This window comes from Hippocampus zosterae, chromosome 1 (genome assembly GCF_025434085.1).
Source record: "Hippocampus zosterae strain Florida chromosome 1, ASM2543408v3, whole genome shotgun sequence".
NCBI lineage: Eukaryota > Metazoa > Chordata > Actinopteri > Syngnathiformes > Syngnathidae > Hippocampus > Hippocampus zosterae.
In genome coordinates this window covers 29,779,820-29,795,967 of record NC_067451.1, presented here as the reverse complement: position 1 = coordinate 29,795,967, position 16,148 = coordinate 29,779,820, and the positions used below count along the sequence as shown (strand labels likewise).

General features: G+C 46.7%; 1 protein-coding gene across 3 annotated transcripts in view; it reads left to right on the top strand.

Moving 5' to 3' along the window:
• neurl1b (neuralized E3 ubiquitin protein ligase 1B) overlaps positions 1-14,284 on the top strand; it is a 48,392-nt gene extending 34,108 nt beyond the window's left edge. For 2 of the 3 annotated variants that reach the window (XM_052074809.1, XM_052074817.1), the window contains exons 2-6: positions 357-598; positions 2,040-2,373; positions 10,093-10,827; positions 12,940-13,065; positions 13,449-14,284. In XM_052074809.1, the coding sequence (XP_051930769.1) occupies positions 357-598; positions 2,040-2,373; positions 10,093-10,827; positions 12,940-13,065; positions 13,449-13,696 (1,685 nt within the window). In that variant the 3' untranslated portion in view covers positions 13,697-14,284. The remainder of the gene's footprint in view (positions 1-356; positions 599-2,039; positions 2,374-10,092; positions 10,828-12,939; positions 13,066-13,448) is intronic. The other variant, XM_052074825.1, reaches the window with a different exon arrangement.
• Positions 14,285-16,148: the final 1,864 nt, after the last annotated feature.

The window sequence follows — 16,148 nt, the reverse complement described above, 5'->3', positions numbered from 1 at the left end:
GACCTCCAATCCTTCAAATCATCCCTAAAAACTCACCTGTTCCGCTATGCTTTTAATACCTTTTAATCTTTTTTACCAATTTTTCTTTTGTTCATCCAAATGAACTTTTGTAAATTATGTATGCTTGTTTTAAATGCACATTTTTATCCTGTGTTTTTATGCTCTTGTAAAGTGTCTTTGAGTGAGATGAAAAGCGCTTTCAAATAAGATGTATTATTATTACTGTTTAGGCTGCTTCTTTATCCAGCAGCTGCTGTCACCATATTATCATGGTTTGACCTTGTCGGAGTTAAAAAAAAAAAGTTAAATTCTATTTAAAGAACATCTTCTTTCTGCTTTTTACTCAAAATTTGCAGATGCAACTGTTCAAACCCGCCCAGTGGCTAGTAGCCAGTACTACACTTTGCCCAACAATGGGAGCGGGTTTGAGAGAAGATCAGCATATCCATTTAGCATCAGTATGGAGTCGCCCCGCTTTCACCCCCACGCCAAAGGCAAAAATATCAGGCTGGATGGACAGCTTCGACGCGCCACTCGCAAGAGCAGCTTCTGCAATGGAATCACCTTCAGTCACAAGCCCGTCCACCTCTACGAGAAGGTCAGTTTGCCTCCAAAAAGTTAATCATTGAATATTTAAAGTAGTCCTTTTCATCTAAACACATTTTTAGTCTTTGGCTTTCGACTCAGCATGAGACTCGGCATTGTTTTACTATTTGATTGTGTTTTTATGTTTTCCGTGAGCCATCACCTTAGTATGGTGTTGGGGTTTCTGTGTCTTAATGATCCTAGGAGCGAAGTCGTCTGGGGCTTTATGCCCCTGCGAGGGTCACCCACGGCAAACAGGCCCAACGTGAGGGACCAGACAAAGCATGGCTCAAAAGTCACCTTATGATGAATAAATATATAGAATTTGGTTTCCCTCAAGCTAAATCTGTTTTCCCCGTGACCCCCGGGTAAGTGGTAGAAAATGAATGGATGGATTACCGTTTTTATGTTATTCATTCATTTCATTAACTGTCTTTGTTATTACATGTATATGCCTGATTCTGATTTTTTATATGGCACATTGTATGCAGAATTGGTTGTTTTTAAAGTGCTTTATAAATAAAGTTAAGGTGGGTTGGAGATGACTCTCACTAACTTTCGGCTCAATAGACACATGTTAAATGGCAACTCTTTTTCCTCACTTCCTATTAGAATGTTGTGTGTCCCTCCAACTGATGTTGTTTTGGGGCTTTTTTTGCCCTGTTGCAATCAGAAATAGATTCATTTTGTGCATGTATCACACACACGAGTTGGCTATAGTGGAGATAACTTAACCTAGCTACAAGTATGTACAGTCCTACGGTCGAGTAAATGTCAACAGCACTGGCTGCAATGCCAGGTTTGTCTGTTTTTCTGTTAGTTCCAGAATTTTACGCCATTGGGCGCCATTAACAGACAAAAGACTTATGTGCTTCCGGGTGGCAGCCATGTTGGCATGGGTGACTTTCCCATCAAAAGCAATGTGCAGACAATGGACAGAGATGGGTAAGCCAGGTACAGAAAGTCAAAAGCTGAGCAGTAGCTGCTCCTGTGGCTAAAGCTAAATTGTGGCAGGGTTTTTACTTTCTCGACCTGGACGACACTTCTGTATGGTCATACGTGTAGGCCATGTGAGCACAAGCAAGAGAAACTTCAAATGTAATGGACAGCATTGATGTATCACCTATTCATAACTATGGCATTTTTTCTTGTTTTTTTACAAGGGCCATTATTGTACGCGTATCTCCACCATGCTATTTCTGATCCAGTCAAAAGTTGTTTTTTTGTGAAAAGCTTATCAATGGCATCGAATTGTAACAGAGGTGAAAAAAAGGAAGCGCTAAAATCATAACTCATAAAGGTGACAAGATGCGCGCCATTATCCTCTCTCAAGCACTAACATATATGGGTAGATATTAAAACTTTGGCGTGCTTTTAATATTTTCAGTGAGCATGCACACTGGTGTATCACTTATGTTCACTCACCCCTTACTCAGTCAATGTATCTGATTCAGGTGCGGCTTCGTCTCACGGACGTGCACACCGGCTGGAGCGGAGCACTACGATTTGGCTTCACCAGTCTGGACCCGAGCGACTTGACTATATCTGACATCCCCAAGTACGCTTGTCCAGATTTGGTGACGCGGCCCGGCTACTGGGCCAAGGCCCTTCCCGAGAGACTTGCCCTGAAGGACAGCGTGCTGGCGTACTGGGCCGATCGCCACGGGAGGGTCTTTTACAGTATCAACGATGGCGAGCCAATCCTCTTCCACTGCGGCCTCAGCATCGGCTGCCCACTCTGGGCCATCATCGATATCTACGGCATCACTCAGGAGGTCACGCTGCTTGGTAAATGTCACGTATGCCTGCTTCAACAAACTTCTTCGTCCAGAGCCAGTACACTTAGCAGCATTCATAACACTATTAAAATGATGCACGATACGAGTGCTGTCTCATCAATCCTACCTTATGAAGACCTTAAGATAATCAAATTGCATTCCTCCAATGACTTAAATTTGTCAACATGGACACCTCAATGTAATGCACTTCAACACTGATGATGTTCATGAGTATTCATAATTCTTGTCATTGTTCATTAGCATTCACTATACAGTAAATAATGAATACAAATAAATGTATAAATAAATATATGAACGTTAGAAAAAGCTTTTTACGATGATATATACTTTGCTTTAAGTACAAATTGTCTTATTTATATTATTAAAGAAAATTCTATCTACATTTAAACAGTTAATATTTCTAGAAGCTCAAACTATTTTTATTATTCTTTTATCCAGAGTAATTTTATCGCACAAAAAATAGTACAATTTATTACAGTATTATTAATAGACATTGGCGGAGATTAGATTATAACTAACTCTAAAATGACCTTTTCTTAAATGGGGGAAGTAAATTCTCCCCCCATTAAACACAATCTATTTTATCCATCCATCCGTTTTCAATAGCACTTACACGGCTCAGGGTTGCGGGGTGCTTGAGCCAATCCCAGCTGATATAGGACGGCAAGAATGCGGACTACATCCTGAACAGATTCCCAGCCAGTCACAGGGCAGATATAGAGATGAACAAGCATTTACATTCACATTCACACTTTCACTGAGTGGGAACCAAACCCGCTGTAAGGAGCGACGGCCCGGCGAAGTGAAGTGAAGTACTCGAAGAGCGGTGGTACACTGTTCTATTTCAGCAAACGTACGATCATTTATATACCAGCAAAGCGGACGTTAGTGTAAACAAACGTCCAGCCCACCCGGGGCTGTGATTGGTTGGTAGCGAGCGGCAGCGGGGGCCACCAATTGGCTGATCAGTCTCGCGGCGCGAAATTCAAATGTCGAAGTTCTCAGAGGGCATTTGTGGTTGCTACAAATACTCCCCTGTTAGAAAGTCCTTGGCAGGCTGAGTCCGAATTAGGATAGTGATGAAAGTTCATGGTTGGGCGTGCAGGCGGTCGGGCGGGCGGACGGCGCGTCCGGCTCGAGTGATGGTCAGCGGCGCGGGTTCGTCGTCGTCGTGGTAGGCCGGTTTCAGGCGGTCGATTGAGACCCAATCCTGTCGACCATGGATGTTGAGGCGGTAGGCCTTGTCGTTGCGTTGCTCCACGGCGTACGGGCCGCGGTATGGTCGAGTTAGAGGCGGGCGGTGGGCGTCGTTCCTTACGAAAACGTGAGTACAGGTTAACAGCGACTTCGGTACTCGTCTGCTGCGCTGGTCTTGGTAGGTCTGGAGTACGGGTCGGTACTTTCCGACGGTGCGTCGGAGATCGGCGAGATAGGCCGTGGAGTCGGCGGCGTCTTGGCTGGACGGGAAGAACTCCTCGGGAACGGCGATGGTTTCACCGAATACCATCTCGGCTGAGGAGACACCGAGACCTTCTTTCGGAGTCGTCCGCATTCCGAGAAGTACCCAGGGCAATTGGGCACTCCAGTCTGGTCCGGTGCAGCGGGCCATGAGCGCTGCCTTCAACGTGCGGTGAGTGCGCTCGGCCATTCCGTTGGCGGCGGGGTTGAAAGCAGTCGTATGGTGCACAGTCGTTCCCATGAGCTGACCAAGGGCGGTCCAGAGCTGTGACGTGAATGAAGAACCTCGGTCGGAGGTGATATCGTCAGGGACTCCGAATCTGCTGACCCAGCCTTGGAGAAGGGCGGCGGCGCAGTCTTGTGCAGTGGCTCCTTTCATTGGGATCGCCTCAGGCCATCGAGTCGACCGCTCGGTGGACGTGAAGAGATACTGGTAGCCGTCTGAAGGTGGCAGCGGTCCAACTATGTCGACGTGAAGATGGCCGAAGCGACGTCGGGGTAGTGGAAACTGGCCGATACCGGATTCTGTATGTTGGCCGATCTTACTGGCTTGGCATTGGAGGCAGTTGCGAGCCCAGGCTCGTACGTCTTTGTTGATTCCATGCCATACAAACTTCTCGGTCATCAGTTTGGCGGTTGATCTTCCAGACGGGTGTGATAAACCATGGATGATATCGAACATTTGACGTCGGAGCGTTTTCGGGATGAGTGGCCGAGGGCGTTGCCTGCTCACATCGCAGAGTAAGGTGCGTCCGTCGTCGCCAAACGGTACGTCTTCCCATCTCAGGCCTTTGACGGACTGACGATAGTCAGCGGTGCCCTTCTGATCAGCCACTTGGGCGTCGGCGATGGCTCCGTAGTCGACGCCAAGATGGACGGCGTTGATTTCCACTCGTGACAGGGCGTCGGCTACTGGATTATTTCACCAGGGACGTACTCTATCTCGCATCCGAATTCTGCGATGGCAGAGAGATGACGCTGCTGACGGGCGGACCACGGGTCCCCAGCTTTGGTGAAGGCGTGTACGAGGGGGCGGTGGTCGGTACGGATCTTGAACGGCGTTCCTTCCAGCAGGTGGCGGAAATGTCGCACAGCCAGGTATACGGCGAGAAGTTCGCGGTCGAACGTACTGTATCGGGTTTCAGGTTGGCGTAACTTCTGACTGAAGAATCCCAGAGGCTGCGGGATACCGTTGATGACCTGCTCCACCACACCTCCTACAGCAACGTTACTTGCGTCGGTCGTCAGTTGAAGCGGAGCCGCCGGCTTCGGGAATGTCAATGTCGCGGCCTTGGCGAGGGCGGCTTTCGTAGCTTCGAACGATTTGCTCTGGGCGGGGGTCCATTTCAGGTGTTTCGGGTTGCCGCTGAGCGCATCGTATAGCGGGGCCATGACGTGGGCGAGGCGAGGCAGGAAACGATGGTAATAGTTCACCATCCCAGTGAACTCTTGGAGAGCCTTGATCGTTTTCGGCGTAGGGAACTTGTGGATGGCGTTGACTTTAGCGGGCAGGGGGCGGACTCCGGAAACGTCGATCTCGTAACCGAGGAACTCTACTTTCGACGCGCCGAAAACGCACTTGTCTCGTCGTACTACCAAGCCGTTGTCGCGGAGCAGTTGGAGGACGTTTCGGACGTGGTCGTGATGTTCTGCCTTCGTCTTCGAAAGGATGAGGATGTCGTCGACATAACATACACAGTACGACAGTTCGCCGAGGATGCTGTCCATGAGGCGTTGAAAGGTGGTGCCGGAGTTGCGAAGACCGAACGTTGAGTAGTAGAAGACGTAGGAGCCGAACGGCGTGATGATCGCTGTTTTGGGGACGTCGGGCTCGTGGACGGGAACTTGAAAATAACCTTTCAAGAGGTCCAGTTTCGTGAAGTATCTGGCGCCGTCCAACTCGTTGGTGATGTCCGCGATGTTGGGTAGGGGATAGTGATCTGGTTCCGTCTTCACATTCAGCAGGCGGTAGTCTCCACACGGCCGCCATGAACCGTCAGTCTTTTTTACCATGTGCAGCGGTGATGCCCATGGACTGGATGCTTTCTTGCAGAGTCCCATCCTTTCCATTTCGGCGAAAGCTTGTTTGGCGGCCTTGAGTTTGTCGGGCGAGAGGCGTCGGAACTTGGAATAGACGTGTTGTCCTTTTGTCTCGATATGGTGGAAGATTCCGTGTTTCGCTGCTTCCACCGGCGTCTGGTGAAGTTCGGGTTTGAAGACGTTGGCGTACTCGGTTAGTAGGTGCTCGTATGGGTCGTTGGTTGTGATTGCACAGGCGTTGACGTTTTCTTGGACCCGGGCGACGAGGTCGGTGGACTGGAACGATTGGAGATCCAGCATTCTTCGGTTGCCGACATCGACCAGTAGGTTATGGTGCCCGAGGAAATCGGCTCCGAGCAGTGGTGTCCTCACGTCAGCGATAATGAAGTCCCAGGCGTATCGGCGGTTGGCGATCTTGATGTGGATGCGGCGGCATCCATACGTGGCGATGGGCGTACCATTGGCGGCCACGATTTTGACTTGGCATGGCTGGTTGTGACGTCGGTTTTGGTCTGTGGCGGGGTAGATGGAGCGGCATGCTCCAGTGTCGACCAGGAATTTGCGATTGGAGATGGCATCGGTGACGTAGAACCCCTGGTTCGGGTTGGCGATCGTGCAAACATAACTGTGATGAGGGCGCCACGCCGCCGGCGTTACTGTCGGCGGGTGGCCGTCGCGTTTTTTGAGAACTTGCAGTTCGGGAGGCAGTTTCTCGCGTCTCTGCCGAACTTGTCATGGTAGCTGCAAATACCAGACGGTAGCATGTAGCCGCGGGACCACTGGTTCTGGGGCGGAGCTTGACGTCAATCATGCGGTGGGCCTGGACGGTGGCGCACGGCATTGATGTCTGCGTCCACAATGGGCGGGGCTAGTGCGCTGCAGGCGGCGGCGACCGGCGTCGGCGACCGGCGTCGATTTCTCGGCGGCTCTGGTTGCGGTAATCAGGTCATCGGCTTTGGCGACTAGTGCGGACATTGATAGTGTATTGGCGTCGTGGAGGGCGGCGCGAACTGAGGACGGGATGGACTGTAGCCATAGTTCGCGCATGAGGTCGACTTTGCGAGGCTGGCCAGTAGACGGATCGGCGCCGGGTAGTCGGGCGAGTGACTGCATCTCGTTCCACAAACTGAGAGCTGTGCGGTCGCCTAGATCCTGACTGGGCATGGCGAGCAGTCGTTTGGCGCGGGCGCTGACGGTAAGAGTATACTCTTTCAGCAGGTGATCTTTCAACGAGTCGTATGTGATTTCGTCGTCTTGTTGGTCCAACCATGCCGAAACGTGCTGGAAAACGCCGTCGGGGACGGCTTCTAAGACGTAGTCCGCTTTTGTTCTCGGATATGTGACTTTCCGGAGGCGGAATTGTACTTCGACCCGGCGAAACCAGGAAACGGGTTCCTGAGTGCTGAAAGGCGGCAGTTTCACCGAGACGGCGTGGATTGTGAGGTTGTTGTCGGACGTCGTCTGCGGCGGTGGAGTTGTCGACATCTTGAGTCTCGAAGGTTGCGTGTTGAGAACGGCGAAGGGTCACCAGTTGTAAGGAGCGACGGCCCGGCGAAGTGAAGTACTCGAAGAGCGGTGGTACACTGTTCTATTTCAGCAAACGTACGATCATTTATATACCAGCAAAGCGGACGTTAGTGTAAACAAACGTCCAGCCCACCCGGGGCTGTGATTGGTTGGTAGCGAGCGGCAGCGGGGGCCGCTGATTGGCTGATCAGTCTCGCGACGCGAAATTCAAATGTCGGAGTTCTCAGAGGGCATTTGTGGTTGCTACACCGCGTTGCCACAAGTCAGGCGAGTGTAGCGCTACAATATCACTGACTGCGATCAATTTAATTTTCAACCAAAATATACAGAAAAGTGGGCCGGTAGTCGAGTGGTTAGCACGTCGACTTCACAGTGCAGAGGTATTCAATTCCAGCTCTGGCCTCCCTGTAGGGAGTTTGCATGTTCTCCCGGGCCTGCCTGGGTTTTTTCCGGGTCCTCCAGTTTCCTCCTACATTCCAAAAACATGTAGGCTGATTGAACACTCTAAATTGTCCCTAGGTGGGAGTGTGAGCGCAGATGGTTGTTCGTTTCTGTGTGCCCTGCGATTGGCTGGCAACCGGTTCAGTCAGGGTGTCCTCCGCCTACTGCCCGAAGACAGCTGGGATAGGCTCCAGCTGGGATAGGCTCCAGCACCTCCCGCAACCCTTGTGAGGATAAAGTGGTTTGGAAAGTGAATGAATGAATATACAGAAGAAACGTGTACCATATTAGTTTCTATAAATCAATACATTTAACTTTCGTCTTGCTCCCTTGCTCCCTTACTGCTCCTCCTGGGTGCATAGGAGCACCCTCCAAAAAAAAAAAAAAAAAATGCGGATGCAGTAAAACATGAGATGGGGCAACCAAGGCGAGTCATGTGTCTTTACGCTCCACAAAAAAAACAAATTGTTTACAAACAGGCAGCACGCTTCTCTCCTTCAACCTTTTCAAGCGTATCATCCTTTGAATCCGGAAACACATCTAATTATATTGTTGGGGAAGTGAACAGTGAACGTCAAGTGAAATTCATTTTTTTACGGCTACTCTGTGATCACTTCATGAGGAATGATGGCAAAGGAACGTGAGCATATTTTTGTTTTCCAGATACTTCAAACACATACTTAGACAACAAAAAAGGTCAACTTGACAGTCTGTGTAGGTCGAAAATGGCTTTGATGCTCGCTAAACCTCAGGGACCATATTTACATAGTGTCAATATCTACAGAGCTAATTTAAGAAGCTTCCAGAGAGGGCAGAGAGCAGCTGCGCTGCTCAGTTCCAATGTCAACTTTAGGTAGGAGCATCATTGAGTGAGCAACAACATATAGGCGATATCAAGCCTCCATTTTGTTGAACCTCTCTCACTCTTAATGGCTCCTTCAGCAGACTTTTACCATTTCTTTACCGCGCTTTCTTTGGGCCCCTTTGTGTTTCCTTTTATTCCCACCACCGCCTGCCTTGCAGTTCCCTCCCTTACTGTGTTTATATTCAGTCTGACAGGAGCTATGGCCATGTTTGGTCAAGGCGGCAGATCCCAGGAGCTTTGGTGAGGGGCCAGTGCGCTCATCTGCTCTACGCCATCACTAGAAATAGTTATAAAGGAATGGACCATAAATCAAATCAGACACGACTAGTGCCAGATTAGTTTACGACACTTGTATAATGAAACCTTTTCAATGCCGCAGTGTAGTGAGTTGATCATAGGGAAGGAAAGTCATGAAAACGGGAACAATTGCCCATGACTCATGTTCTGTTATTTGTATTGAACTAGAAAAAGGCCCTGCTCATTATGCAACCTGCATTACGTCAGACTATGCAAAGTCAACATTCTAAATGTACACGAACAAAATTTTTAAAGTTACATAAATCTTCATAGTTCAAAATGCTGCCATGCAAAACCTCAGCTCGATGAGCATCAATCAATAAAGGTGAGCTTTTTCTTGGGCTTTTTGGGACAAATATTCAAAAAGGAGAGCCATGTCGCTAATTTGCTTGTTGCTGGCTGCCACCGGACCCTCAATTACCAATTTTGATGTTAGCACGCACACTTTTGATTGGAAATGGCAACTGAGCAGATTGGATCTTTGGAACTTCAGGAAAATGTATTCAGAGACAAAGAACGTGAGATGAGACTAAGCATATGCCCCGGCGGCAGACTGACATTAAAAGTTAGTTTACAATGTTTGAATGAAGATCATAATAATGATTTGTCAGACAGAGTGTAATAAAGGTACAGCGGTGTTGTTTTTAGCTGTGTATTGAATTATAGAGATCGAGTGACATTCTTATCAACAAAAGTAGTGCATTCAGTGTCCTCCACATTCTAATGGACTATATTTGAGTGAGAGTCAAACAGGTTTATCATAGATTTAAATGTTGCCAATGCAATTTAGTTGCTGATTTTAAAATGAGTCCGTTGGAATTTGCTGACGGGTCTACGAGGAAATTGCCACATTGTGTCGGATTACCAAAGCGTGGTATCGTATCGTCACTTAAAGTTGTTGTTTTAACTTCTTTTCACACTTGCAGTCCAATGAGCAATGTCAAAAAGAAAGTAGACTGAAAATCCAAAAGGGTCCTCGGTGACACACGCAGATCACATTTTTAGTCTAAGAGCAAGTTTTACGTTACAACATGAAGTGTCCTGTTATGATCAAGTCATGCATTTCTTCTCCCCATACAGAAAGCACGTTTGCCGAGAGCGTTGGATCAAGCTGCCTGAGCGCGGCCCGCCTGAGTGCCTATCTGCCCCAGAGCAGCCACGACTCGGCCAATTACAGCAACAATCAACTGGAGAACAACCAGGCTGCCGCTGCCAAGATGGCCAACATCCAGCTCAATACTTACACTCAGCTAATCCCTTGCTACTCTTCCAACACGTCCTCCGCCACCTCGGCCTCATCTGCCTCCACCGGATTCTCCAGGGTGATCCGCAACCTTCCTTCCCCGCTGGACGGCGACTTGCACTTTCACCCCACTCGCGGCTCCGACATCATACTGTCCGCAGACCGCTCGGCCGCCTGTATTCACTTTCTGGACAGCAGTCGGACTCTTGTGTTCAGTGATCGACCGCTACACACGGGAGAGACTTTATATGTCGAGGTTGGCCATTTGGGTCTGCCTTACTTCGGGGCACTCTTGTTTGGTTTGACGTCCTGTGACCCGGCGAGTCTGCACGCCGGGGACCTGCCGGCCGACCCCGAGGTTCTGCTGGACCGTAAGGAGTACTGGGTGGTGCATCGCGGCTTTCCCATGCCGTGCTCCGGGGACGTCCTCAGCTTCAGCCTGCTGCCCAGCGGAGAGGTGCACCATGGGGTGAACGGAGTGGGACGTGGCAGGCTGCTTTGCGTGGACTCTTCTCAGGCGCTGTGGGCCTTCTTCGCCCTGCATGGGGCTGTCAACAGACTTAGGATACTTGGTAAGTTTAGCGTATATAAAGCAAGCAAAGAGGGAAGCAGATAATGGGATTAATTTGGGCCCTAACACCGAGAAGAGTGATTCCCGACTATTTTGCCATGTCATACCTCATGGCACAATTGGTCTGAAATCAAATTTTCACAGCCAAGGTATGTTGTCCCCCTTGCTGCAGTATGCCATTGACGTGAACTGTGATGGGCAGAGAAATTCAACACTCCACTCAATGGCAGAGGATACACTTAACTAGTGTGTCCACCTGTTGCCATTCACTTTACAGAATAGCTCTCGTCAGTTAACAGGACCGGATTTCACACCGAACAAGTCAATAAAAACGAAAGTGAAATATATGCCCCGGCTAAAAGAAAAATCGGTTAAAAAACACCGAAGTAGAACACAAGCATTCCACTCGATTAGAACGAAACCTCCGGCAAGGTTGAACTGCACAGGAAGTGAAAAATTCATCCAGTCTTCTTTTTCTAAGAGTCCCTTTCCCTTTCTCCTTCAACAGCAGATAAATAAATGTCCCAAGTAAAATAAAGTCATAGAGCGCTATACAGTATATGTGTTTTTCTGTCTCTCCATTTCATAGGTACGAGGTGATTTTGTGGTACATCAAATCAATTATGGGACTGCATCCTTTGGGAGTTGGAGAAAACAATATCAGCTTGATTCAGTAAACAGTAAAACAGGAATATTCACAGAGGGTGGTTTAAGTCAAAAGATCAAACCCTTTCGGAGGGTCAGTTCCAATGTTTCCAATGGACTTTGTTTGCCCGACGACAATGTAGTGAGCAGACGTTTCGACAATCAGCAGCGGGCACAATGACCTGAACAAGGCCTAGTGAGATGGTAAACCTGAATTCAAAAGTCTCTTTTCTGCTGACAGCTAGTTTACCCCTCCAACAAAATCAACACGTGTCATGAAAGCATATTCAGAATGAAAAACAAACAAACCGATTACATTCAGTCATGGGTATTAACATTGTGATACTGGGGTAGGGGCAAGCTTCAATTGTGAATCAAACTGTGAAAATTAGATCTTGATCTGCCTTTCTACTCGGATTTGCACAGAGGGCGAGCGGTTCGGACATCTGTATTGTGTTTCTGTGTTTGAATCTCAGCCTGACATGAGCTCGTGTAGAACCCAAATGCACCACCTTGGACCACTGGAAGAGTTAAGATTTGATCACTAACAAGTAGCAACGCAGTTCACTTCAAAGTCTTTGAAATCCAGACAAAGATTTAAAGATTGGGAACACACATAGCAGGATGGGGAAAACCCACACTGGGTCGTTGTTGTAGCAAAACACAAAACAGCCATGGGGACGGGCAGGCATGCTAAGGGCAGAACTCATGGTCGGGGGCAGAAGAGATTACGGTACCAGGAGAATGACAAGGCAAGAAAGTCAGTGGGGAGAGAAGATCAATCCATGGAAAGTCTTGGATTGGTGCAGTGTGAACAATCCGGTAATGAGTCGGTGATCAAGAGAGCTTTCTGTGGCTGACGGGCAAAGGCAAAAACACTGGGAGAGCGCACCCTTGGTGTCAAACTGTGACTTGACTTTCCTCTGTGGACCTTATCAGTGTCCCACATTCTAAAAACATGCATGTTAGGTTGGTTGAATACTCTAAATTGTCCATGAAGTGCGCTTGTAAGTGAGAATGGTGGTTTGTTTATATGTTGTCCTGCAATCGGGTAGTGACCAGAGTTTTACCCAAAGTCAGAAAATGTATTCTATCAGCAAAAAGTCTGCACACGGGTTGCGCAAGCCTTAAATTGAAATACTGGGTCCAAACTTATTATGTTGTTCCAAACAATACGGAGTCCTTATGTGACGTTAACTTCACATTCAGTCATTTATGGCTGAGCAATCTCAGTTTTTAAAGCGCTCATTTTTCCGTGCGAGTGCCACAAACCTCCCTAAAATTCCCATCAAAATCATTAGCGTCAAATAAAAAGAAAAAAACCCTCCCAGTCTAACTTTGAGACATAATAAACAATATGAGCAATTTTACCAGTTCAAAAGCTGCGCTTGCATCAGGGGAAAAGCATGCACTTCCTATTCTGCATCTCGGCATACTTCTTCATTACTGTCTTTATCTTTGCGACCAGGAACGATACAGCCGAGTCCTCCCTCCACATCTCCCGGTACCTCCCAGAGCAGCAGTCCAGATGACAGCGATTCAGATCTGGCCTTCAGTGTCAACAGATCCTCCTCTGCGTCTGAATCCTCTCTGGGTGAGAACAACACACCTACGGTACATTATCTATTGCTGGGTAGGAAAGTGTATCAGCTATGGTGATGTTTAACTTTTAATCTCGTATGCAATTTTAAAATGTGAGACTCCACTGACTGTATGACCAGGAAAAAAATGGCATGTTCGTGTTTAGTGCTCCTACACTGTGTGGGGTACTTCAGATGACCAACACTTGCATCACACACACAACAATGTCCCCACTCGCAATCATTAATTTCGTCCTCCAAACCAGATGCCTGTCGTAGTACCAAGACTGATCTGTGAGAGGCAGCACAGTGCCATAGAGCATCCCCGATTTTTGGAAAGTACAAAGAAGAATTGGGAGCAGTATACGTACTAAACATTTTCTCTTTTTCTACATAGTGACTGCTCCCAGCTCCCCTCTCAGCCCTCCCGTCTCTCCCGGCTTGGCTGGCTCAGATTGGCCCTCTTGTGAAAAGAACGGGGAATGCACCATTTGCTTCGATCAAGAAGTGGACACGGTCATCTACACGTGCGGCCACATGTGCCTGTGCAACGACTGCGGACTGAAGCTCAAGAGGCAGATCAACGCCTGCTGCCCGATATGCAGGAGGCCCATCAAAGATGTGATCAAAACATATCGGCCATGATGACTTTTGGAATGGAAGCACTCTTCTCCCCTTTTCTCAGGCATGGTTGGATGCCAACTACAGATTAGCCATAAGAGGACATCATTGTGCCTATGGGATGTTGTATGTTAATCATCTCTGGAGGCGACAAACAAAGCTATGCTGTCTAATCATCATCTTAACAAAGAGACTGCATACTGCGCTTATATTTTTGGTAACGAGTGATGCGATGCATTATGTGCCAATGTTCTTTACCCATCATCAGTGTGCTTTCTCTTATGTTGCTAAATGTATTCCCCAAATGATAAATGTCTTTGTTGCAAATATTTTTATGCTTCAGCTGGAAAACACGGATAAGACTTTTAGTGCCTTAGATTAACATTTTGTCACATTTTGTGTTCAAGTGATAGGCTGACAATCCGGGCCATATGATTTAATGTGCACTACAATAAGGTTTGTGATGGACAAAGACCGATTTTCAGATATTAAAGGCACCCCGAAATGTGTAAGCGGTATGTGAATGGTAAATGAAGTCGTGTATAGAGAGGTTGTTGGAAATGTAGAGTCTGGTTTTGCACACTGAGAGAAAAATAAATCTGAGTTAATACATTTCAAACTGTTCTTTTTTCCAACATAAGACAGCACTATAAAAATGTATTCTTTTTCAATGTTGATGTTTTTATTGCAATCGGCATATTGATCATGCACTAAATTGAGTGCATTCATTATAAATTTTGAAATTACATGTAACACAAATGGTGGCTTGGTGATGAGTGGTTAGCGCATCCGCCTCACAGTTCTGCGGTCGTGGGTTCGAATTCAGGCTGTGGCCCTTCTGTGTGCATGTTCTCCCTGTGCTTGTGGGGGTTTCTTCCCACATTTCAAAAACATGCAATGTAGGTTCATAATAGACTTAATGTTTTGCCCAACATAACACACTATTCTGAGATAAAACTTTAACTCCCCCTTGTGGTTGTTAATGGCATCAGCAGTTTCCAGCTGCGGACCTTTTCAAACTGATCATGGGCTACCCAGGGCCCATTCTCGGGTGCTGAACTAACAGTCAGGCAAGACAAATGTCACTCTTTCGGACATCTTAATGCAACTTCATTCCGACATTTATGGAAAAGAAACAACACATTTTTGGGAACATCTTAGACTGAACCTTCCAACCTGACAAAGGTTTTTTAAATGTTGAGTCAAAACAAAAGAGGATTTAATTGGGATTCAAAACCAACATTATTGCAAGTGTCGGGCGGAATCGTTGTATACCTCCAAATCATCAATTTTCAGGAGACTACAAAATGTCACCTTTGTTCAACCATTAACAGTGCATCATCAAAGAAAACCGTTTTCAACATTTTAGATTGGTAGTTAATTTGTAAAAAAAAAACACCCACACACGTGTGGACTGAGTAATAGTAAAGGTGCAATTTACAAAATTGTCACATTAATTAAGAGGTTTTGGCAGCCATATTGTAATTTGACTCAATTCGAGGCAAAGGGAACTCATTTCGATGTTTTTTTTAAGTAAATCAGCTAGACTAACCTTACAACTAAAATGCAAAATACAGATTTTTGAATTCTTTGTTGACTTTAAGATGAGATGCAATGCACAACATGCAAGACACCTTACTTTATGTGAATACTTTTAATACCAAGAGAAAAAATCCTCTCTTTGCACCTCCTTCTCTCTCTCTGTTCTAATAGGAGTTAAGGGCCATGGGCTTTTATATGAACACTTACAAATGACACACATAACTTGAAAGCTTCTCTCAATTCATTTCAAACAGAGGGCAGCGGTGCTGTCTCTGTCTGGCCACGAGAGGCAATTTAGATTTGCCATTGATCTGAACATGCATGATTTTTGGGCAGCTGAGAGTATGGAGAGAATTGTCACACTGAAAGACCAGCGCAAAATCCAAACCCTGAACCTGAGAATTTTGAGGCAGATATCTTGACCACTGTTCATAGGAGATAACCAAATAAACCATTACATTTGAGCGGATTGCAAATATTTAAAAAGAAATGAATTAAAAACAAAAAAAAATTAAAATAAAAACAGTTCTTTTGACCTAGACTGTGTAAGTCGCATATCAATGAAAATGAACACAATTCTCTGTCTGGTAAGTAGAAGGAGTAGACGTGAACACTAACAACAAACTCTACTGATGTGTTCATCACATTCCTAACGCACCACCAGTCAAACCCTTTTCTTGTGTCATGAAATAATTGGTTTTATAAGTTATTCTTTTTACTTTCAAATTTACTGAGATTTTCGAGACACGCATTATCAATAAGTTAAGTGGTGTGAGTGTGTGTGTGTGTGTGTGTGTGTGTGTGTGTGTGTTGCTGAATCAGAGGTGTTTTTCTTTTTTGTGTGCAAAAAGCATTGTGCGGCGATGAGTGCGGTGTAGGGAAAACAGCTCGCAGAGAGTGATTAATAATTGTCAGGGATGACTCTTACTGTGAA